Source organism: Fragaria vesca, linkage group LG2 (genome assembly GCF_000184155.1).
Source record: "Fragaria vesca subsp. vesca linkage group LG2, FraVesHawaii_1.0, whole genome shotgun sequence".
NCBI lineage: Eukaryota > Viridiplantae > Streptophyta > Magnoliopsida > Rosales > Rosaceae > Fragaria > Fragaria vesca.
Window position 1 is genome coordinate 9,386,467 of NC_020492.1, and position 25,104 is coordinate 9,411,570.

Genomic DNA, 25,104 nt, shown 5'->3' on the forward strand with positions numbered 1-25,104 from the left:
GAAGATGGACAGACTTTAGCCGTCCCTTACCCAAGGCAACCAAGGCCGCCGCCTCAGGCCTCAGATTTGGGAAGGCCTCAGTTTGTAGAGATATCCTTGTTGTTTTGAATATATATGCATCTTGTTTTCTCTACAACTAAAAGTAATGGTTTTGCGTCAATTTTTCTGTCCAATCTCAAAAAGCCATCAAAGAGGGCGTCCCTCTATAATCTATATACTCTCTTACAGTCTTATCTCAATATCTCAGACTTTGGTTTTGATAGTTGTCGATAGTACTCCTCATATGAAAAAACGGAGCGGATTCAGTGCACCATGGTGCACTGGAACCATTGACAGATAGCAAACGTCTGTTAGTAATAAAAAATAATAAAAAACCAAAATATGCAGTAAAAACCTTCTGCTCTGCGTATCTCTCCATCTCCCTTGCCTCCATAACCCTGCTATCCATGTCCCTGCCTCCATAACCCAGCTATCCATGTCCCTGCCTCCAAAACCCAGCCTCTCTATCCAGATCTTCATCTTCATCCTCCCGACCTTCCTCAATTCCAGATCTGCTTCTTCATCCTCCCCGAACTTCCTCAATTCCATATTTGTTTCTTCTTCCTCCTCGACCTTCAGATTCCTCAACCTTTCAATTCCTCAATTTTCATTTATAGGGTTTCATGTTTCCAATTGCTTCTTCTTGCCCAACCCTCATCCTCATGAAATTCATCAGTCTTGCTTGATCAATTAATTCTATTTGGTGGGAAAATTGGGGTCAAAAGGGCATTGATAAACGAGAACAAATTAGAACCAATTACCCTTTGATTCAAATCATTCAGTACCAAACCCAATTTCTTATTTACCTCTACAAATCAATTCTCCCTCTGCAAATCAATTCGGCCACAAGTCTGAGCTTCAGTGCTCCAAAGAAGGCTGGTCTGGTGACGGTTTTGGCTTTGTTTGGAGAGGAGAATCGGCCGCTCTATCGTCGGACTCTGTGGCTGAGCCACGACATCTTGGCATGATCTCCACACCCTTCTTCAGTGTTCTACTTTCAGATTTCTCCAGTTTAGTTTCTGTGTTTACCGGCTCCTACTTTTGCTTTATCCTTAACGACATTAAAATGATGGTTAGTGCCACATCAATGACTAGATTAGATGTATGGCTGAGATTGCATATTAACTCTCGGTTTACTTGCACCAAGGTGCATACAAGAACTTTCGATGAAAAAATAGTTGTTAATACTTTACTATGGTACTTCTGATATTACTTCTAATTTTAGAGGCCTAAATTCTTTTTTTTTTTCATTTTCGAGGTCTCAAAACTTCGAGAAATTTTAAATACACACCCCTAATTTCTTAATACACATCCCAAACTGCCTAAAATACCCTCAATATATTTACTATTTCACAACTCTCTTTACGTATTCTTTTTTATTTTCTGTTAAATTTTTTGAACGGGTTAGAAATTTTTTCTTGATATTTTCAATTTATAATAAAAAGTAATATTATATTTGAATTTCAAATCTCCAATATAACATCAATTGGCTAGAATTTGAAGAAAAAAAATATTGAACATACATAATTTTTCAAAGTTAAGAAACTAGTAAAAGTACAATAGCATAAAAACTAGTTTTTAGTCTGCAAGATAAAAACTAAAGTTGATAAAAAAAACCAAATGAATCGGTAAATAGTACATATGATTACGATAGTAATCGAAATTCCAAGTGATGAAATTTAGAGAAGAGATTTTTATTTCTTTTCTTTTGATGCGTAGTAATAGTGGAGAAGAGTTAAGTTTTAAGGAAGAGAAATTTTTTTTCCCCCCTAATAATTGATGAATGTTTTTGTAATTAAACATACCTATAAAATCTGATATGAAATATAAAATAACAGAGATGTGTATTAAGAGATTAGAGGTGTGTATTTAAAATTTCTCCAAAACTTCATCATTTTCTTTTGACTACGTAAGCAACACAGCCCAAAATTTCCTATATTTCATGATTTTGGGATTAGAAAAGAAGGTAACTAAAAATTTTGCTATGCCCTCGTTATCACCAATTCGGGAAAAAAATGGGACATTGGTTGCTAAAACATGAATTTCCAAATCTCCTATGCTTTTCAAAGACAAACAACAATATTGGTTTCTTGATTTTATGTCCATTAATTAGGACGCTGACAAACTCTACAGTTGTACATGAAATATTTTTCTGAAATTTTCTTGCGATATAAAAAAATTATTAGCGAGGCCTCTCTAAATTTTTGCCTTAGGCCTCGGCCGTGGACAGAGTACTAGAGCAGCAGTTGATATTGGAAAGGCAAGTGTTCTAAGAATTCTTTGTATATTTCTTGATTTTGTTTGGTTTTTAGATTTAGACCCTTATCGGTCATAGTTGAACATGTCCAAAAAAAAAAACAACCACGTCTAAGATTACCACAGTGCGATGATCCATCGGGAAAACCATATTGATGCATCTCCCTAGCTAAACGAACAAGAAACATACTGACCCTTATTTAGATTATCACACCTCTATGTTATATTCAGATGCAACTCGTTTCTATAAACAACCACGTCTTGCATTTTAATGAAACAAAAAATATCAAATATTTGAAGGAAAATTATATATCTGACGGTATAACATGCCTGTTGAAATTTCATGACCAAATTTGAAACCAACCACCCCCTGCTGAACAATGCCTCTTTTAGTGATAGCTATGTTATACCGAACTGCTAAACAATGCCTCTTTTAGTGATATGTATGTTATACCGAACGGTATAAGTATAGATTCGGTATAGGTATACCAGACAAACCCATATTTCAAAGCATATGTACATTGTTCGGCACTACAATAGTGTTTCCATAGTCTAGATAAGCTTAGACATAACTAGTAGTTGGTGCTTACTTTTTTTTTTTTTTTTTTGTGTGGTTACGTAGTTGGTGCTACTTTAGTGTTAAGTGGCAGAGGCTACTGCTTTACGAGCAGGGTTGCATACGGCTTTTCTTCTACATCATCATGAGATCATAGTGGTAGTTGATTCCAAGGTGCTCCATGGGGATTGCATTTCGGGTTGAGATTCAGTTCTGCGGATGATACGAAAATTGGTGAGGGATGTGCAACAACTACAAACTCAGTTTCATTGGAATGATTGGATCATTTTTCAACGGTGTTGTTAAATATACTCAGCAAATTTCTTGATGCACCCAACAATTAACTATTTTCCATTTTTCATATTTACCTTTCACTCTAAATTTCAAATATTATACAAACCCAACAAAACCATATCTATTCAAAGTGGAGAGGAGGCAGTTACGGGCTTGTATAAGGTTCTACTAAAAGAAAAGTTTGTAACAAGTCCACCGATGTGATTGGGAATTCTTTGCGTCTCTCCCTAAGAGAGCTTTCATAAGAATACTGAGATTTAACATTGTGCATGAGGAAGCTTTGAGTTCTTCCAGTACTGTTCACGTGGAGATTGAACCACAAAAAGCTTGCAAATTTTGTGTTATAAATGAGAGTTAAATATGATAGTTTACACACAAGTGCAGAGGAGGGGTGCTCTGATTTCAGTGGGTCTATGGGGAACAAATGAGATTGGACTAGCTTTATTTCCCTTAGAAAAACCCAGCAAAAATTGTTGTTCAATTCACACACCCAGCAAATTTCTTCCTAGAGATTTGAGTAGTATTGATAATTATGAATGGAACCATCAAACAAATCCTAATCATAACCTTTCCCAGAGAAGTAGAAACGGTGGTTATAGAGAGAGGGAGAGTTGCATAGAGGAAGAAGAAAGATTGGGAATTAAAGCTTTACATTTGAAAAACGATGTTATGAAATCAAAGACTAATTGTGTGGCAAGATGGGAGATTGTTTGCAAAAAATAATGTTTCTCTTAATGTTTGTATTGCTATTGAAACACGGGATTGAAACACAACTCTCCTACGTCCTTAATGGAAGAAGCTGGGTATAATGTTTTGGAATATGTGCTGGGTGCAAATAGACTTAAGGGTTAAATAGAAAAAAATATGACAAGAATTGAAATGCTGGGTTTATTTAGAAATTTATCATGTACATTTAGAAACACCATTTTTTGACACACTTAAGAAGATGAGGATGTGAATTTTGTGAAATGCGCATGGACATTCTTCTCCTTTTATATGGTTTAAATGCCTCTCCCTTATTGTGTTATTACCGTTCCGGTTAGATCAGTTAAGAAGGGGTTTGTTTAGAGATTTTGTTTCAGTTGTTTCATTAATCCGTCGAAAAAGGAATAGACATAATTGGCAATTAGGCCAGCCTAATTACATAGCATATTTTCTGTGAACAAAATTTAAATAATTATGCCAGCCTAATATTATTAGACGCTTCCAAATAGAAAAATATAGAAATTCCGCGGCTTCTCGAGCCTTCCATAGATTGTTGGGTTCCCAATAACTCGTCCTTCATAAAAAGCCTCCACCTCTTCTCCACTCGGGCACAATTCATCTCCGATAAGCTTCTTTCTTTCCTCCTTCGTCTTTCGCCCTTCAACTCTCACATCCTCAATCAGGTAATTCCCCACCTCCAAAATCCTCCATCTTATTCTCTTTTCAAAACCCTTTTCTTATCTTGTGTGACAAAATCGTCTAATTGATTGATTGTGTCGATCTTCTGTGACAGAGGTTTATTGTACTTGTGATCTTGTTTCGCTGTTTCAGCTTCATTCACAACTCAATATGTCCCATATCCTTGGATCTCTGATTTTCTCAAATTTTTAATTCAATTTTGAGATCCGGCTGGCTTCTTAGAAAACCCAACAAGTTAATTTGATTTTTATGACTTTTGAAGTTTCAAAACGATTAATTTGGGGAAATTTAGGGTTTGGGAGGGGATTAGTGTTATGTTTGTGATGTTTTTGTGTTTGCTTGCCTTAACTGAAGCCAACGCGGTAACCAGAGAGACAGAGATCGTGAAAGGGCTCAGGCCAGGTCCGGCAACAAGACCAAGCAGCCCAAAGCCGATGGCTTAACCCCCGAACAACGCCGAGAAAGGTCTCTATTTTCTCTCTTTTTGTTTCTCTGTCTGTCAATTTCAAATCCTTATTTGTCAATTTCAAATGTTTTAGACCGTGAATTGGTTCGAGTCTGAATTTGGATTGTTTGATTGATTTCAGGGACGCCAAGGCGCTGCAGGAAAAGGCGGCAAAGAAGGCGGCGCAAGCGCAGGCGGCCGGAGGGAACAAAGCGGGAGGGATCAATGCCGGCGGCAAGAAGTAGAGATGTGTGAAGGTTAGGGTAGAAAATTGGGAGCAATGTATATTGTAAGATGAGATTAGATGATTTGTGAGTGTTCTGAGTTTGGGATTTTGGTGTCGGGTTGAGATGATCGATCAGATCGAATGTTTGTCTTGGTGAGAATTGGGATTGGCATTGATATGATGTGTATTGTTGTTTTAAAACCTTTCAACATTCTACTGAATGAAGGACAGTTTACGTTACACTCTGGCCTGTTCTTTTGGTTTGGATTTCAATTTAGTGAGTAATGGTTTAGGGATTGCACCTTAGCCTCGGTTACTTCTGTCATTGAAATAGAAACACATAAATACTCAACTTGTTCAAAATATATTTGCTACTGCTGAAACCCCACTGAAATCTGCTCAGCTATTATAGCATTGCCAGTAACTCAACAAGCTTAGCTTTGCTTCCATAGCTCTCCTGCACTCTATAATCATAATATTCGAGTATGACAACATTACAAGCTATATAGAGAAGAACCAGTTATTTTGGAGAGTGAACTAGTAATGCAAAGAAGAATAAAAGCATTGCTGTCTCTATGAGTCAGTAATATCTATGTGTTTCACAGGATGATTAACTAGGTCACCCAACGTGATAAGCCAGCAAATCCTGTTATGAGCTCCCATACGACCAGTTTTTGACACGTTTAAGAACTCTAGTAGAGATTTGTTCCATGGCCGCGTGAAAAATTTATAAAGTATATCTCTTGGTGCTAAATTGCGGAAACACATTTCCTTATTTGTTTTACGATCAACAAACGTTTCATCCTCGACGGCTCGATGACGTATCTTTCATATATTTTATACTTAATTTCTTTAATTTGGTATTCTCAAGTTAAAGTATAGATTCTGTTACTTATCTACTTCATTTCATCAGTTGCAAAGTCGGCTTGTATAGGAACATGTGTACACAGTTACAGGTAGGGTGGTCGTTCAGTTACGAATGTGATAAACTAATGCTACAAGGGGAAATATATCAACTGCCATTGAGCAATCACTTTCCACTATGACTGATCTGATCTGTAATAACTGATTTGTGATTTAACGAAGAAGTAATAGACATTCCATGTCATTTAGGTTTTCTCCAAGACCTCACATCAGTCCATGTAAACTGGTAAGGCTGAAATTTTGCTTATGTCTCATCTGGTTATTTCTAAAATGTCTCCTATGAACATAGATATAAAGTCTTCTTCTGATATTATGATAAATTGAGTATTGTTGATTGCTGTCGATCAACTTCACATTTCCTACTGTACTGCGCTTGGGATACATATGGGATCATCTGAATGCAAAGTCATAGTTTTGTTTAAAGCATTAAATAGTACATAATATGGATGGTATGAATGATAATGGATAACTGCATGTAGATCAGAATAGCATGACTAGTCAGTCACAAGTTTATGAAATCAGTGTACGCCAATACTGTAACTTTGTGATAATCTCCAAGAAATTGCTACTGTACTCGGTGTGGATTATACATCGTATACGTAAACAGTTACTACTTTTACATTGAACCCTGTCCTGCGCGCCCTTGCTCCATATTGATGTCTACATCTAAGTGCAAATCAAGCTCACAATCAATGCTTTTGGTTAAACAAGAAATCATTTGCATATGACTTGAGAAGAGGAACACCAGCAATAGCTTATCAGCTAGCAAAAAAGTATCTGCTTCTCATACTTGTATTTGAGTCCTGACTTCCTGGGGTCAGATTGAGTGATCAATCATATCAACTCATCAAGTACTGTTTGTCTGGTGAGAATCGGGATTGGCATATGTTGTATCATGTGTACAGTGTTCTTCTAAGAGCTTTCAAGGTTTTTACCTGAATGAATTGTTCTATAATATATATTGATATGAATACAATACATATTCATTTCACATTTTCATAATTCAAGTTGATCAAATTCACCACCAATACCTTTAGAAGCAAAAACTACATCATCCTCTTTACTCATTAGTGATCTAGATACTCATTCCTCAGTCACTAGTACTCCTAGCTATTAGATCAAAGTTGCTAACTTCTATATAATATCAACAAGTTAATTAACTCGTATATCAACTGTATGAATACTTAACATCAACTGACGAAGATATAAATCACCTTGGCATTTACGTAGTTAGCTACTGGCCGGGAAGCTCACCGGCCGGCATATATATGACAGAAGAGGAGTAGAGGATTGCGTAGGCACAAGGCACCGATGAGAGATGAGGAACCCATGTTGGAGAAGGAGAGCACGTGCAAGAGCCACGTGCCCTGCTTCTCCAACGAGGAGTCCTCCTCAACCGCTACAAGCTAGCTTCATGCCTTCAAACACTTGATAAAATTATTTTAGAGACTGGAAGAATGGTTTTGAGCTAGTTGTAACTTGAAATAAGGAACCAGCTAGCACAGGTATATATAGTGAGTATATATGGAGCGAGAGAGCCTTCTTAAAATCAAGCGTTTAAATCAGATCAAGAGAAAGGTATGTAGGAGTAAATTCATACTCTGTAACCCATGCCGTGCCATCATTTTGTACGTGAAGAAATTCAAAAAGGGAGTCCATCTCCTGCCTCTGATTTACTTTCTCAAACGCCGTGGATTAACCCTTTTGAATACTTTTCCTTCTGGATTCTATAATGCACAAGGAGAAGAGACAAACACAACCCTCTAAATCAAAATTAATGTTGAGTGCAATATTAGACCTGCATGCATTCTTGGCGGCATCGATCACTTTGATGTTTTCTTGGGTGGGGCATGAACTGGCTAGCTTCTATATGCTTGTGGGAGAAAACATGTATATGTTTATTAATGTTAGCTTGGATTGGATATGATATGTAGTGTATAGTTGGTGCACTGCAATGCAAGCATGGGAAGGTAAAGAGCGAATAATGTAAGAGTGCGTAGGGGTTTCCGTGTTGGATACAAGTTTTTGAGTGTGGTTTTCAAAGTTCCGATCGAGCTAGATCATCATTTTCCCTTTAGCTTGCTATATCTACAAGGAGATCTAATTGCAGCCAGCAAGAATTTCACATGTCTCCTCCTTCTCACACCATCAGGTCAAGGCTTTTAGGTGTACTGTATGCAAAGCATTAATTAGATCATAAGGCAATGGAAATTCCGGCCTTCTGCATTCTGCAAGTTTGCGCAGACTTGCCAAGTCCAAGCAACAGACGTGCATTTGGCTTTGAAAAAGGCCTACTCCGGCTACTCAGAGTTTAAGAAGCGTGAAGGCTTGATGTCCAACTAAATAGAAACTGTTCGAATCATGGGATTGAACATACAAGACTATTATATTGTTGTAAAACAGAAAAGAAACATATGAAATAAACTACTATCAAGAATTTCATGATTGGCCTGCATGAAATTACTTGGTTACAGGGTTTTACTCGACACAACCATTGGTCTGCATGAATACACTACTATCTAGTATGAAATATGAACCTTTGCACAAAGTATTTTCAATTATAATGATCACACAAGATCTAGCCAAGGTAGATAAAAGAGAAATATTCGATCTTAAATCTGTAAATGTTTAGTGCCCAAATAAAGCCCCTTCACTGTTGCACTAAGACAAACTTCATTAAGTTTTATCCAATATCTCATATATAAATCTAACTATGACCAATCTCCAAGCTAACGTTTCTTTATTTGGATCGTTAAATGATAATGATTATAAATCACAATAGCATGACTTTTTTTTTGAGGAGATCACAATAGGCATGTTTAATTGGTCACGAAAGTCGAATTGAAAATCATATAGTTTGCAATCGATCGAATACGTACGTACATATCTGCTGACTGCAATAATATACATGTATATATGTATGCTCTTACGGAATTTCTATAGCTAGCTATGATATATTTCATTGGGTCGGGACTCAATAGGATGAACTATAGCTAGGTACGTTCATCCTTTTGCGGTAGAAAACATGCATATATTTTTTTTCTCAATGTTGGATTGGATATGATGCGTTCGTTGTGTATAGTAGTGAGCAACTGAGCATGAGTGCAATAATGCAAGCCAGAATGAATGGGAAGGTAAATATATAGCATGTATAAAACGCATGAGTTCATGTAGATTCTTTTTTTTTTGGATACAGTTCATGTAGATCTTTGCGTACGTGTTGGGTACAAGTTTTTAAGTGTGGTACTTATTATGTATCTTGCCAGTTCGATATCAGTCTCCATGATTCACCTAGATCTCTATGGAAATCCAAGGCATTGTTCAGCTCCGATCATCATCGTCCTCGTCGACGTGCTCATGCCGATGGTGTACTTTAATATATGAAAACACTTTAGATCATTAGGCAGCGGCATATTCTGCATTTTGCCGTCCGTGATCAGCAGAAGAAGTTGACGGCCAAATTGAAACCTTTGATCACGGAATGTTAATTAGTTGATCTTAGCTGACGTCACTTTCTGGTCTCGATCATTCGTTGCCTTTTCTATGTGAGATTTGTTTGTAATTAAGGCTTTCTTCCTATATGGGTCCGATCCAGCTACTCAGAGATTAAGAGATTAAGACTGATATTATTTATATATGTATTTATGAAAGCCTGTGATATTTTTTCCATTCTAATATGGTCCGGTCCGGCTACTCAGAGATTAAGATCTAACATTGCACAGTCTAGTGTATAGAAGAATTTTCCGTGTCTTCATGCCCCATTTATTCGAAACTTGTTCCTTTTCTTCATATGAAATAGCATTGGGTTCATCTAGTAACACAAGGCTTTCTACAAAATAATCCATAAAGCAGTAACTCACATTCTCTTTGATTCGAAATTCTGTGGAGTATTTGGTCTTAAAATCCACCGATATCAGCACCCCTTTAGATTTCTCGAGCACTACTTCACCACTGTTTCTGAACCAAAGCGGTTCTATCATGGGATCTTGGTAGTGCAAAGTGAAAATTCTAGCGCACGAGTCTCCCACACCATACTCTTCCATAACCCAGAGTGTAGGTCTATAGCCGTTACTATATGTAAATTCTTTCTCAAAGAAAGCAAGTGTATTCCTTGTAACTCGACATCAAACAAATCCCTTTATTCTCCCAGAACTCAGGCATCGTGATTTCGCTAAATGATTCACTTGAAATATCAAAGGTAACAATGGAGTAGCTCATCCTCTTAAACTTATTATGAAACCAATGCAGAGCACCATTGACAAAAGCATGAGGTTCAAGAAGAAAAGCTTTGGGATACCAGGTACTGTCACCAGGAATATCCATCGGAGCAGTTAGACTCTTCCAAGATCCCCGGGCCAATGACCAAATCTCAACCTCACTTGAGCAACCAGCTCCTCTTCCACTCTTATAAACAGCTCTCAAAACCTTAGTCATTGGTGCACGAATCATGACCAAAGGCATAACTTACTCCATCATCCCGGCGCAAAGTAACACTAGGCCTGGCCAAAACTACAAACTTCCGAATACTAGGGTTCCAAAGCAACACAGTGAAGTCTTGAGCAACAAGGCAGACCACGCCGTTACAAGTCCCGGCGACATTGATAGGCTTGCTTCCTAAATCTCTATATTGTCTTTTGAAGGCAACATGAACAGCTTTTAGTTGCATCCAATCGTAAGCTAAGAATGGATCATCGAATGAAGGGTTATTCCGATGCAACGAGAAAGGCTCATAACTCGAATATCCACTTGAAAGTGAAGCCTGTAGCAAGAGGAGTTGGCCGCCGACTCTACAGTGGGTGTCGATGAAAGTAGATGATGAGATTATAGACCTCCATGACTTGCACACTCGAAATCTGAGTAAAGATTTGACGGGTAACCTCAGAAAGATTACAGGTAGATCTCTTCCAGAAGGACTTCCCTGCATAATTTTATTGGTTTGGTTGACATTTTTGATCTAATGCTAGAATCATGAGCTGAGGGGTTTATATAAATGTCCTAATTCCCCTGTAATTCTGATTTCTGAGATATGGTGACTCCCGTTCACACAAGAGTTCAATGATGAAGAGTTGAACAACAAAGATACAAAAACATACTGCAGTTCTAATCTCTTCTCTTCTATTCATATGATATCAGTCTCTACTCCCCTGTACATACGATGAAACAAAGAAACCAAACACCAGTGAATTTCAACAACCATGATTGGATCCACAGAAATTAAACGTTTTAACACAGCAACGGTGAATACAATGATGGCCAGAAAACCTAGTGCAACTTTTACAATGTCAAAAGTCATAACTAGTCCTCATATGAAGCTTTTCCCTGTAAGCAATCCATACCTAAACCCATACCTAGTCCTCATAACTAGTCTTTTGCAGCATGGGTTTCTATACATTTCTTTACAAAATATACATAAGCCCATACCTGAAAATCCAGGCAAACAATGTACATCTGAGTGAGGGCATCTCCACAAATTACCGCGATAGATTTAAAACAGGGAAATAACCCAGCTATGAAACTCGAGCCACTTAACAAGATGCAAGTTGCATTCAAGCAGAGAAACCAGCTTCCATTGGTTGAAAGATTGAAGCAGTATTGAACCTGAAGTTTCTGAAGCTCATTCCAGCTCTTTCAGGAGGATGGACTTCAGGTTCAGGTTTAGTTGATTGGCTCTCCATTATCATGTTGCTACTCCCAATTGAGCTGTTTTTCGCTCTCCACACACTGAGTCCTAAAAATGATGAAAAATAGAGATCATGAGCAAAAGTAATAAGAAAAAAAAAATACTACATAACCATTACTATAAAAACCAAAGGCATCTTGGAATCAAAACAAAATCTAATTGTGGAGCTGGAAAATCAGAGCATTCAGTTTCATGTACTCAGCTATTGAAACCATAGACTACAGTCACTATACCAGAACAAAGAAATTCAAGACATATTTTGTCAAATCATTCATGTTTATATGCTTTATTTTCTCCAAGATATGTCATCCATCCATTCTTTGGCTTTTCTAGTTTTACTTCAAGAGTTTAAACTTTAAAGTAAACATGCATAGGTTAAAAGGTCATCAAAGGGAGTGGGAAAACCTCTCAGAGGCATATCAGGTCTTGAGGCATTTGGGGGTTGATGTTTAAAGATCCATGACTTCAACGATCTGCATGAAGACAACAGTCCCATTACACATAGTAAAAAATGTGAGAACACTTCAGAAGATAATCAAATTATATGCCGAAAGTACTTACGCCAGAAAAGGGGACACCATGTAAAGCTTGAGGCCGGTGATGCCACGGGATATCACATCGTTACTTGCTGGCTGAAGATCATCCAGCCGATGCCATGCGATTTCCTGCAAACAGACAACATAAGCTGTGTGCTTTAACATATGATAATGTACACAAAACAAGGCATATATATACAATGGAAACACTGAATCAATTTAACAAAATCTTAGATATTTCGTTATACTTTGTTTACTGAATTATAAAAACTACAAGTTCTTTTCTTCTGGAATAAATCTTGCCTACCATTGTAGTACAGTAGGCATAACAAGAAATTGATTTAAAATGTGGTTGCATTAAGAATCACATACACTGATCTCCTTTTTGGTGAGTGGTGCAAAGGCTGTATCCTCCCTTACACCGGCAACAATGTAGAGTCGCACCCTTTGCTGTCCAAATATAACTTCAATGTAATCATCTATGTTAAGAAGTTTAGTAACATCAAAGCCTGTTTCTTCAAGGACCTGCATTCAAAGCGAAAAAAAAAAAGTCTACTTAGCAAGAGAGGAGAGGAAAAATCATATGACAGTCTAGGACCATGCTTCCAGAGAGAAAAAGTTGACACGACAACAATTTCCAGAAGACAAGAACTTGTAGTGGCTTAGTGCTAAGAAAATCAATAGTAAAATTTACTAAGCCTTCAACACTTAAGCTGACATAATCCATAGTAAGTTATGCAATTTCCCCTAGGATGAAGCCATTACACCAACCTCCTTTCCCAGAATTCTCTCATGGAGTGCCGCACTGTCCTACTCCATGTCACATACTTGGGGAAAAATAAGTTGGGTAATATCTCATATATGTTGTTAACATGTAAGAAAGTATCAGGTAAGAGTACTGCTACAGAATATAAATATATATATTCTATATATAAATATAAATATATATATATATATACAGAAAGGATGTAGTGCGGACGTCCGCTTCATATCCTTCCTGTATATATATATATGTGGATTCTCCTTTTTTCGTTTCTGAAAAGAGACAGACTTTTACTTACAAACAAAAACAAAAAATCAGTGTACAAGGAGGCGGACAAGGAGTCCACTTTAGATATCTAAAGAGGGCAGCTAAGGACAGAGGCTTAGCAGCCCATCTGTTAATGATAAATCAAAGCTTATGGCTTTGGGGCTTATTATACAACTGCTTGCCAGTTAAGAATAACAGAAGAAAGAGTATAATCCCTAAAAACCATAGAAGTACAATCCAATGCCCAGAACTTAACTCTCCATCTGGTCTTCCATCTCCACCCAGCCATAGATTTCAAATAATCTCTTATTTCTTTCCACCCACGCCACCCAAACTATAGCTAGCACCCCTCAACCCCAAAGGATTCTGGCCTTTTTCCCATTACCAAAAGCTGAAGTATTTTCTTTTAGCAAGTGGATCTTCCCTACTGGAGCTGTCCAGTCCACTCTTGCCTCCCTGAATAACTTCTTAAGCTTTGCACAAAGACATTTCACAGTGCACAAAGACATGATCAACACTTTCCCCTTAAGCTTTGCACAAAATGCACCAGTGAGGAGAAAACATCATCTTGGTCTTCTCCTGTGAAGAACATCACATGTATTTGTCCTTTCATGTGCCACAAGCCATCCCAAAATCTTCAGCTTAGTAGGACAGTAGGGGCCTTTACGCTCCAAATAAACTTTGCGGGACCAAAGATTGGATCTGATCAACCACTAATTAAGAAGATATGGAATGATTTGCAAGAGAAGTTTCCACCAGGCTCAAGCTTCCATCTACTTTCATCTGGTTTCAACTCCAATAATCTGATATTTTCTAGTTTAACCATCAGCGAGGCAAACTCCTGAGTCTCTTGGTTATTTAATTTTATTCTGAAACCAAAATCCCTGCTCACTGGAAAATTGAGCTGAATAGCTGACTTTCCATGGAAGAAATAGTGTGTCTTGATAATCTGAATAACCTCGGCAAGTAGAATTTCAAAGGTTGATCCTCTAACCAAAAGTCTTCCCAAAACCTAACCTTTTTGCCATTGCCTACGACTAGGTAATGGCAAAATGAGATTTTGCTTATTCCGACTAAAATGTCCTTCTAAGGACTTCTACTTACTTCACCCAGAACTGGTTTTGTGTCCCGACTGCCATTTCCCTAGAAAGCATTTATTTATTGCTAAGAGACTCCCAATTCCCAGACAGAATATATATGAATCCCCAAGCCATAGTGCACGCGGTTTATATGCTATGCTCTGCCTAAAGCAGTTGAACTTATCAGGCAGATAACAGAATTTATGTGATCTAATTTAAAGATCCGAAATCAATATTAAGTTTCTAAACTATACTTACCCTCTGCCCTAGCAACACATCCGTAGGTGCATTACAACAACAAAATTATAAGTTATACTACCTATTATCTCACTAGCAAATTTGTGTACATTATGCTGCAACTACACAAGAATGTAAAGTGCTAATATCATTTACAATGTTTCAATTTCTGATTCCTGGCTTTGAAATCTCAGTTCAATCTCAAGAAGAATAAAAATGGACTGGATAAAGAAAGAGAACTGCATAAGAAACAATCTTACCTCTCTGATGGCACATGCATGGTCTTCTTCATCTTTATTCTTTTTCCCACGAGGAAAACTCCAGCTTGATCCTTTCCAGCCCTTCACTAGTATGCACTGTCAATTGCACAAACACAAAATGAAAATAAGCGCAGGACGTAATGAAAATCATACTTTTCATGTTTAGTAACTCACTGTTCACCACTACACATAACAAGATCTTACCATATCCAATTATCAACTAATCATCAAACTTAGAGTTTAAGAATCATTCAGAAATTCTCACCCTTTCATAAGTTTCATCCAGAATGATTGCTCCAGTTACAGGAACCTTAACCTTGTACGAAGTGAAGTCCTTAAATATGTCGTCTATATGGGCAACATAAGGTTTAAGAACATCGCAGCTGTTAAACACTGCAAGAAATTAAGGAAAATCTGAACAAACTAATGAGTCCTGCTCTTCAAATCAATTATCAGATAGAGTGGGAAAGTAAGGATACATAGAGAAGTAAACTCCTTGAGATTAAATGACTTGAGCGATGGATTTTTCTCCACCGAGTTGTCTTCATAAAACCAATGAGCATACTCCACGAGAAATAAGATCCTCTCAAATGATTGCAGGTCTTCTTTTGGCACATTTAGAACAAACCGACTACAAGTACAAGCAATGTGTATTAAAACAGAGAACAAATCTGACTAGGATGTTGAATTAATGGATAAGAAAAAACCTGCAGAGATCATCGAGGAGCTCCTGGGGAGGAAGCCCATTCTTTAGCGGAGCACTTGAAGACCGGGGAAGGCCAGACATCTTGAAACGCCCAAATTTTAAATTCTAGGGTTTCCGGGACCAAAACCTACACAAGAAATTGGGAAATCGAAATTGGGCAGAGCAGGGGCAGCAGCGATTTGGTTTTGGTGTAGAATCGGGAGGACTGTGCTGCAAGACGTCTGAGAATAATAGTGTGGGCTAAATGCATCTTTTATCTTTACTGTTATAAAGTCAGGCGTGGTTTTGATGTATTTGGTGAAGCCTGTTTTATAATTACTTAAAAAATTAAGATAGTGAAAAGTTCTCAAAAAGAAATAAAGATATTAGCTACTATAGGCTTAACCTTAAAACACCACCAAAATTCTAAAAACAAAAAAAATTGATAATTTCATTCCACTTTTAATGAAGCAATTATCTATATAAAAAAAAAATGAAGTGGTTCAAGTGAAACTTCTGTTATTCTGATACCCAGATGCTCGTACGTCTGCACAGTAAAAAACTAATAGGGAAGAAGCACAAATAAAGAGGGCTCTTTCTGTCTTTACACAACTTAGACGTTCAATCTTTGGGCCTTTTTCTTATTTTAGCTTTTTAAGTGCTATTTTTTTTTTTATAACTTTTTTCAATTTGATTTGGGGTCGATGAAGAAGGAGAAGAAAAAAGAGGAACGCATCTTGGTAATCCTACTACCATACTATTATGTATTATTTCAATAGATCAATGTGACTGAAATTGGTCAAATAAACTTATGATCATATGGTAAATACTTAAAATAAAATATAGAATAATGTCAGCACTCTACCAAAAACAAAAATATATAGAATAATGTCAACACTCAACACGATTAAAAACTGCTTGTATTAATTTCTAACAAAAAAAGCTATATAAAAAAACGATGCGTAAAATCTGCAAATCTATCAAATGGAAAAGAGGATTAAAAACCCGAATTCGGGTGAGGCTGACACGAGGGATGTGCATTCTTAAGTAGAGCTGAAATTGTTTGATAGAATGCTAAAGTTTTAGGTGGGAGAGAATTAGGATATTGAGGGAAAAATAAGGGAGTAGTTGTGGAGGAGCTTGGAGAAACTGCTGGACATGCTTTACACTCTTTTGAGTTTTGACACATTTATCTTCTAATTATAATGGGATGGGCATTGTTATTTGTTAAGCAGTCACATAGGGTGGTCCAGTTGCTTGAACCTAAATTTGCAATCCTTGAAAAACATTCCCATTCTTCAAATAGTGTGCCAATCTGGTATTTTCCCTTGTTCTCACAGAGAATGTTCGTCCGACTCAAAAGTATTACCATGAAAGTCTTAATTATGTGTATTTGTATACATCTACACCACCCTGCAGAAAGCTCTATATTATTTGAACTTCTTCTTTTGCTAAGCTAATAACATAAGTTAACTAACATAGTAATACTCTATGAAAGTCCCAATTGTGCATGTGAGATTAAACTTCTATATTTATCATGAATTTTCTCTTGTTTTTGCAGATAACAAGGGAGTATTCTAAGCTGGTAAGAAGGCCTTGCATACTCATTCATGATTCTGCAACAACATTCATAATTTTCAACAGTTAACTACTTGCCTAGCTATAATCTGGATTTACATTTTTCTATTGAAATTGCACTTCATGGTTGTACATAACTGAGTGTAAATTCTCACTGTACTTGCAATTACAGCCTGGAGGCAAATTTGTAGCTCCAAACACTTCCTGTCAAAATATTACACGAGAATTTCATACATCACGATCTAAGAAATAGTGGCAACTCCTAGAACTGTGTTCACAAGAGTTAATTCCCAACAGAGAACAAATATGCCTAGCCAAGATCCATCTATACTCACATATTTGTTTGTTTGTCCATGCCTAGCCTAATGCGCCTTTCAAACATGACGAATGAGGGAGGAGGATGAGAAGCCATGGTGGGCAACGAGGAAAGATTGTAAGGCGGCGAGGGGTTTGATAGAGAGTTGGTTTGGGAAAATAGAAAAGTGAAGCGAATAAGCTATTGGGAGGACTCTGTTGATGGAAATCCAAGTGAAATTGGAGGCAAGTTTGAAATTTAGGTGGTAATTGAAATTGGAAACCTGAAAAGTGGGAAACTTCAAATTTTCTAAGCCTAAGAACGCGAGAGATTAAAAGGTTGAAATATACTGATTCCAACTCGTATAGTAGAATAATAGAATTTGCTGATTCCAACTCATAAAAAAAAAAAAAACTCGTATAGTAGAATTTTCTATAGTGGTCATATTTCACTATATTTATCACATCATGTTTCCTTATACCAAATACACTAGAATTTTCTACCACAATCGTATTTACCTATATTGATCACATCTTATTTCACAAAAATTTTGAAATTTTAGCTTCAGTCACGAGAATCACAACATGCCTACTAATGTGGTATAATTTGTTTAGTAGGTTATACAAATCTTCATTTAAAAATAATAATAATAATAATAAAAATCAAATTTTCAACTAACAAAGTCACCAAATCATCCTTAATCAAGTGTGAAAAAAGAAGAAGAAGATGACGACGACATGAAGCATTAAATCAACTGCCCAAGCTGCTTTGATTTGACTGGTTCGTTTATAGAAGACTCATTTAAAAGTAAAGGAAGAAAATTTAACTTGGCATCTAATGACGCTTTATGTACTTTTGAATATTTTCTTATTGTTTTGGTTTTATTTTTTGGTTATGGAGGGGCACTTGGTGAGGCTTATCAGGTTTTCAGAGATACAAAAAAGCGTGAAGCATATGACAAAAATGGAAAGGCAGGCATACCACAGTAAGATCTTACACTTGGATAATGGAATCATAATCAGACATATACTTAATGGTAGGCTTTGTGGTTATTTTCTTTTAAATAGTAATCGAAGCCCTTGTAGTTGAACTTTCAACCAAACTGATGAGCATTGGAGCAAAATTTCGTTGACAAAATGATTTAGGATTAAGGAAGTATACATGGTTAAAGGTTAGTTTGTGATTAAGGAAGTATCGATTTGAAGCATGCTCAGAGTTTCACAGGAGCAAATTCATCAAAAGTAGACCAATATTGATTGAAAGGGATGGCTAAAATCTTGCCAGAACCCAAACCAGATTGTAATAATAGGGGCTTTAACCTAATCCTCCTTAACAAGCAAATCAGACACTAAAAACTCCATTATACCTGAGATCGAATCAGAAACTTGAATTCAGTAGATAATCCTGAGTCGCATTCTCAGGCCTCAACACCATGCTATGCCAAAACGACGCAGCCTCCTTGGTGGCCCGTCAACCCAATCAGGCAAAATTCACCTCGCTCAATCTGATATATGTTTTCCTTCGATAACCCCCAGTGTTCTTTAACACAACAACAGACCCTGGTCTCCTCGCGGGAAAGCAGAATATTTGTTCCTCTAAAAACACTTGCATAGTAATAAAGGGGAAGGAAATCATCTAACATATTCAATTCCTTTTCATAGATCAAATACCTACCTGGCGTCTATTACGTTTTCGTCTAACCACTCGATCCCTCGCCCCAATTTGATACCACACTACTCTTTTTTTTTACTTTGCTCTCCATTCACCTTCTAAATACTTCTGCCTGTATTTACCTCAACAAACTTACCCAGTTCTCAAATATATTCGCGTATTTACCCTCTCTCTTAACTAACGAGATACAGACGCTGTCTCCACGTGTCACCACCAAGCTTTCACACGTGCCCCAAGACAGCCGTGTGGGTAGACTCCAGAACTCACCATATAAGATAGTAAGATTGAGAAGTTGGTTTGTGATTTCCATCAGAAATGCTCTGCCGAAACCTCTGCTCAGGAAAACAAGGTTAGTTCTCTCTAAAATAGCTAAAAGCTAAAATAGAGAGTTTGCTAAAGTTGCTCTTAACGCGCCAAGCCGACAACCTAAATCCCCAACTTTCTCTTTTTGACACAGACAGAGCCGGAGATCGCTACTACAAAAGAATCGATCTGATCCGCTTTCAATCTCCCGATATGCTTTTGCTTTTTGTTAATTTGTTTTGGGTTTTATTTTTTTGGAATAATTGTTTTAGGGTTTGTGAGAAAAAGTTTGTTTTTGTTTACGCAGATGGCGAAACCATATGTGGTGACAGATCATGGGGTGTACCGGCTGCCGTTAGATATTGGTAAATTGAGGAACAGAGACAAGATTCCTCTAGAGCCAAATGAGCCTCCACATGTAAAGTTTGAAAAACGAGAGGTGGATGGTGAAATTCCCTGCTTTTTGCATCCCATAGTGGTTGATGGTCATTTACTTTTGTCCAGGGGTTAAATGCCGAAACCGTATTCTGTTAATGTTATTCCTAACATTGATGTTGCTTATGTGATTGCCGATGATCGTCTTAAACCTATCCCCTCTCCTCTCCGCTTCTCCAGTCTAGACTTGTGTTATTGGTTGGCCAATCTTGGTCGGACCACGTCTCGTGTTTGCTTGTACCAATTTGGGTCGTCAGTTTATGTTTTGGACACAAGTGACCTAGAAAAGCTCTCTTTTCGTATGTTTGAACTCAGCTCTCATGGCTGCACTCAAAAAGTCTTGCCTAATCCGCCCAATGTTGTGAGCCAAACTGGTTAGGGACACAAGTTCCATATTATTACTAGCTCCAATCCTTTACCATCATTAAGTTATTTAAGTAGGATCACTCCGTCATTGCGTACTCAAATCGTTAGTGAGTTGGGTCTTGTAGCATACACTTTTGACTTGTTTGAAGAGAGATGGTATAGATACCATCATCAGTTTAAAGCTGTTGTTGAATATCAAGGTTTTTTGATTGGGCTCACACCTTCTAGGAAACTTGTTTGTTGTCCCGTGGATTCCCATGGAAATCCTGATGAGCTCACACTTAGCAGAATACTACATGATATGTTCGATATCTGCATGTTTAAGCACATCTATTTGTTTGATGCTGATCGCGTTTTATGGGCTTGTATAAAGATAGTGAGGATGACTACATTTGGTTAGTATACACGCTACAAGGCTCGGATGCGGGTCTTGAAATTTGTATGTCTTTTGTGCTGTTTCGAGTTTTCATCCAGAATGATGTTATCTGCACAATTGTTGAAGCTTCATATCATTATTATTTCTCTAGTAACTGTTTCTTATGTACGGCTTTTGTATGCGCTGAGTAATGACGATGAAGTATGATCAAAGTCAGTTGTCTTTGTACCTAGTTTGAGTCACTTTTCATTTGATGTTTTCTGTTTGTTCATTTGAATTGAGAACTGATCGATGCATTCTAAGGACAACATGCAAGGCTGAGGTTGTTATGCCAAGAGTGGGTAGACTAACCACCATCTATTTCCTTTCTCTTCTTCAAAGAGATGAGCACCCCTCGCCCTCCTAAGTAGTGTGTTTGAGTTTTTTTAGCTTTTTCTTGCTGCGGTTTGTGATATGATCAACCATGTACCCCCTGTCCCCCTCATTAGCTCGATAGTTATTAGCCCAGTTAATAATCCATCTGGCATAGACGATACCTCTTCATATATATATATATATATATGTTGTATAGTTGCTCAATACAATATAACTTTATGTTGTATGGTTGCTCAGTACTAGTTTTTTTACCTTTACGAAGGACATGGTTTGATGGAGTTGAAGAAGAACTAGAAAGAGAAGAACAACAACAAACAAAAAAGAAGGAACAAGAAGTTGTCATTTCAAAGACATCGAAAAGTGCAAAAACGTCAATAACTACTTATGCATATACAACACCAAAAACAAAGCTTGGAATGTCAAACTCATGAAGTGGCTAGGTAAGAAAGACATAAGAGCATAAATAGTGAAGTTTAGTGACAATTGAACAAACACTGAGGAGTTGATTTAATGCTTCATGCTGTCATCTTCTTCTTTTTTTTTCTTTTTTTTTTGCACACTTAATTAAGGATGATTTGGTGACTTTATTTGTTAGTTGAAAATTTGATTTTTTTTTATTATTATTTTAAAATGAAAAATTGTATAACCTACTAAACAAATTATACCACATTAGTAGGCATGTTGTGATTCCCGTGACTGAAGCTAAAATTTCAAAATTTCTGTGAAATAAGATGTGATCAATATAGTTAAATACTATTGTGGTAGAAAATTCAAGTGTATTTGGTTTAAGGAAACATGATGTGATAAGTATAGTGAAATATGACAATTGTAGAAAATTCTACTGTGTGAGTTGGAATCAGCATATTTCAACCTTTTAATCTCCCGCGTTCTTGGGCTTAGAAAATTTGAAGTTTCCCACTTTTCAGGTTTCCAATTTCAAGTCCCACCTAAATTTCAAACTTGCCTCCAATTTCACTTAGATTTCCATCAACACAGTTCTCCCAATAGCTTATTTGCTTCACTTTTCTATTTTCCCAAACCAACTCTCTATCAAACCCCTCGCCGCCTTACAATCTTTCCTCGTTGCCCACCACGGCTTCTCATCCTCCTCCCTCAAAGTTGAAGGCATTGCTTTGATGTTTTCAATTGTGTTTAGTGATTTTTTTCTTCTTTGGTGCTTCTTGTGTCTACCTTGATGCGGGTTTGGAGGCAATGGAAGTACATCAGTTGATCTTTTCTGACACTAATCTCAACTGAAAGCCACCCTCTAAATTCGACTGTCACGAAAGGTGTTTGACATAATGCTTAACAGAGGAAGCAACCAACATACAACGACAAGTGAGTTGTTCTCTGTCTTCCAAATGGGTGCCGAAACTAAAATGTCGAGATAGAGATTGAGAATGAGAAACTTTGATGGTATGTTCCTCTGAATTTTGCAGGTGTAGGCAGGGAGAGGCCTAGACGAGATATCCTGGAGTGTACAAGTAATTCCATCAATTGGGTGATGACTGTTTCATATTTTTTGTACTAACTAGGTTAGAAAAACTGAATTTATGTTTCGCTATTAGCGTTTCCAAATTCAGGTTTTATCAGATGCATGTTCTAATTACTTTGTTTTGCTGAGTTTTGATATAGGTGGTTTTGTAACGGGTGGAGTTTGAGATTGATTATGTGCATTTATAGTCAGGGTTACGCTCTGGTATCCTACATTTGCCATGGTTGCTTACGAATGAAGTGATATGATGAATTAAACTTATACTTTTTTAGAATATGGTAAACATCTATTCTCTGCCGTATGTTTTATCATTAAATTGTGGACTTTGAAAATCAGATCCAGTTGATCTCACTTCATGGCAAACACCTACACACGGATGAAGTGATATGATGAATTAAACTTATACTTTCTTAGAATATGGTAAACATTTATTCTCTGCCGTATGTTTTATCATTAAATTGTGGACTTTGAAAATCAGATCCAGTTGATCTCACTTCATGGCAAACACCTACACACGGGTTCCGATGGGCTATACCAAATTCTGAAAAAACATAGATTTCTAGCTAAATTTTAGTTTAAAATGCTAAAAATTAAAAATTAGCCCACCTCAAATTTCTAATTTTAGCCCATATGTTATTAAAATTAGCCCATTTTTGACATAAATTAATACACGTTAGTTCAAAAACTACATTTCTGGCTAAAGTTTAATTGAAAAAGCTAAAAATTTAAAATTAATCCAACCTCAAGTAATTAAACTTAGTCCATAATAATAAAAAGAAAAAATACTAGCCCACCCCATTATAAAATTCTGGGTCCGCCATTGCTTCATGGTATTGTTTCAATTGTGAGTGATTTGTTATCCGAAACACTTCAAATTTGAACTACTTATGCATCATGAAATTTGGTTTGGCGGTTTATTCTCCGGAAGGATATTCAGTTCAGGAAGCTATACTTGACTTCAAATACCATTGTGTATAAAGTAAAGTTCAATATTTAAAGGTTTTATGTCACACCCCAATTTTTGGAATTTTTTTTTTTTTGAGGTGTAACTCATATTCTAACTATGAAATAGAATTTCCATAATTAGAATATGAAAGAAATTGGAAAAGAACAACTCAACAACAAACTGAAATTTATTCTTTATTACAAGATACTCCAAAAAGTAATATTACAAAGGTAGACTAAAGTCTACGTGTTATTCTAAGGAAACAACAACACACATATTTCACATGTAAATAAAAGATCCTTGGAAGAAACCAACTTCAAACTATTTATTCCTCACCTGCAAAATATTTAAAGGGGTGAGCATAATAAGCGCAGTAGGAAACAAGAATTTCACACAAGCATGTAACCCAATGAAACAACAATTAGAGCAAGCACAGAGGTTCCCCAAGTTTTCCCCTTACCTTTGTCGATACTCACAGCAAGTTCCTAATAAAAAGATACAACCATTAGTTGAACAATCTTATACTAAATCCATTTCATTTAGAACTTAAATTAGGAATTAGGTAACATGCTAAAACAAGAGCTAAAGTACCAAAACAGTTTCTTTCATAAACAGGCTTTTCTGAACCAGTTACAAACAGATTGAAAACTGTACAAAACCGTTCATATATTGACTTCAAAGTCTTCTAATGACTTATAGCAGGCAAACAGAAGAAACTATGAGAGTTGGAATCACCCCAAAACGATTTTTCTATAATTAGTTATACAATTTCAAAGTTCAGATACAGTTCAGCAAATTTTCTGCAAATTTGCTGATATATGCCTACTTGTACTTGAAAGCATAACAAACACTATTATGTAACTAAAACTATTGATTACTAAATAATAACACTTCAATGTTCAAAAAAAAAAAAACAACACACAAAGATTGCACTCAAAAAGCCTAAAATTACCACAAAGATAGCTAACAGAAAAATATGCAATAATCTAACTTCTAAATTTTTGAGCAACTTTAAGCAATCTAAAATCATGGTTTCTACTTTCAATTGTAGGAACTAATAACATGTATAGGAACTTCATAATCTAATCATTACATACGTACAATCTCATATCAAAACAACAAAAATTCAAAAGTAAAGAGTGCAATTAAAAACAGAAATCTGAAATCACAGAACAACTTCCTGACCAGTAAACTTTATGGCTAAAAATGACATAGCTTGGCTGGGAATTTACAGTTGGTGTCTTCATAACTATTGTAACAGAGATTCTAAAGATCAATTAGAAACTGGAATCGCAGCAAAAGGAATTTTTTACAAATACTTATGATTTTCGAAAGTAGAAGACCAGAATCAGAAAATTACAGCTTTTGACTCAAATCAAGTTTCCCTTTTCAAAGATGATTCCCAGTAGGTAACAACAAAGAAAAACCCAATCCTAATGTTTTACTTCATACCAAGATGATCCTCTATAACAAGAAGCATATATACATAAGTCACAACATGGTTCACAAAGGAATAACCAATTGATCAAGAATATAAATAAAATACAAAACCTGAATTCTTCTGCCAATTTCCTACAACACCAATTTCTTCTCTCTCTCTCTCTCTCTCTCTA

General features: G+C 36.6%; 3 protein-coding genes across 3 annotated transcripts; 1 reads left to right on the top strand and 2 right to left on the bottom strand.

The window, feature by feature from the left end:
* The first annotated feature begins 3,934 nt into the window (after positions 1-3,934).
* LOC101306206 lies at positions 3,935-5,459 on the top strand. Its single transcript, XM_004292321.1, has 4 exons — positions 3,935-3,992; positions 4,437-4,533; positions 4,904-5,014; positions 5,137-5,459. The coding sequence occupies exons 1-4, from the start codon at positions 3,935-3,937 to the stop codon at positions 5,237-5,239; spliced, it is 369 nt and encodes a 122-aa protein (XP_004292369.1). The 3' UTR covers positions 5,240-5,459.
* Positions 5,460-10,233: 4,774 nt separating this feature from the next.
* LOC101306496 (F-box/kelch-repeat protein At3g23880-like) lies at positions 10,234-11,068 on the bottom strand. The gene is made up of 2 exons (XM_004292322.1): positions 10,613-11,068; positions 10,234-10,569 (listed from the first exon to the last, which is right to left on the bottom strand). Exons 1-2 carry the CDS (start codon positions 11,066-11,068, stop codon positions 10,234-10,236), a joined length of 792 nt encoding a protein of 263 aa, XP_004292370.1.
* Positions 11,069-11,290: 222 nt separating this feature from the next.
* On the bottom strand, positions 11,291-15,953 carry LOC101292652 (mRNA-decapping enzyme subunit 2-like). The gene is made up of 8 exons (XM_004290155.1): positions 15,674-15,953; positions 15,446-15,597; positions 15,232-15,359; positions 14,967-15,062; positions 12,733-12,885; positions 12,386-12,489; positions 12,230-12,297; positions 11,291-11,872 (listed from the first exon to the last, which is right to left on the bottom strand). Exons 1-8 carry the CDS (start codon positions 15,751-15,753, stop codon positions 11,691-11,693), a joined length of 963 nt encoding a protein of 320 aa, XP_004290203.1. The 5' UTR covers positions 15,754-15,953; the 3' UTR covers positions 11,291-11,690.
* Between the last annotated feature and the right edge of the window lie 9,151 nt (positions 15,954-25,104).

What these genes read in the sequence shown, in the direction of transcription:
- LOC101306206 (XM_004292321.1), top strand. Translation starts at nt 3,935, where the DNA reads ATGGAAGAAGCTGGGTATAATGTTTTGGAATATGTGCTGGGTGCAAAT. An exon ending in GGGTGCAAATAGACTTAAGG is followed by an intron (nt 3,993 to 4,436) that starts GTTAAATAGAAA and finishes CTTCATAAAAAG; the next exon opens with CCTCCACCTCTTCTCCACTC. An exon ending in CCCGAACAACGCCGAGAAAG is followed by an intron (nt 5,015 to 5,136) that starts GTCTCTATTTTC and finishes GATTGATTTCAG; the next exon opens with GGACGCCAAGGCGCTGCAGG.
- LOC101292652 (XM_004290155.1), bottom strand. Translation starts at nt 15,753, where the DNA reads ATGTCTGGCCTTCCCCGGTCTTCAAGTGCTCCGCTAAAGAATGGGCTT. An exon ending in TCACCAAAAAGGAGATCAGT is followed by an intron (nt 12,490 to 12,732) that starts GTATGTGATTCT and finishes GTCTGTTTGCAG; the next exon opens with GAAATCGCATGGCATCGGCT. An exon ending in ATGGTGTCCCCTTTTCTGGC is followed by an intron (nt 12,298 to 12,385) that starts GTAAGTACTTTC and finishes GTCTTCATGCAG; the next exon opens with ATCGTTGAAGTCATGGATCT.
- LOC101306496 (XM_004292322.1), bottom strand. Translation starts at nt 11,068, where the DNA reads ATGCAGGGAAGTCCTTCTGGAAGAGATCTACCTGTAATCTTTCTGAGG. An exon ending in CTTTGCGCCGGGATGATGGA is followed by an intron (nt 10,570 to 10,612) that starts GTAAGTTATGCC and finishes CCAATGACTAAG; the next exon opens with GTTTTGAGAGCTGTTTATAA.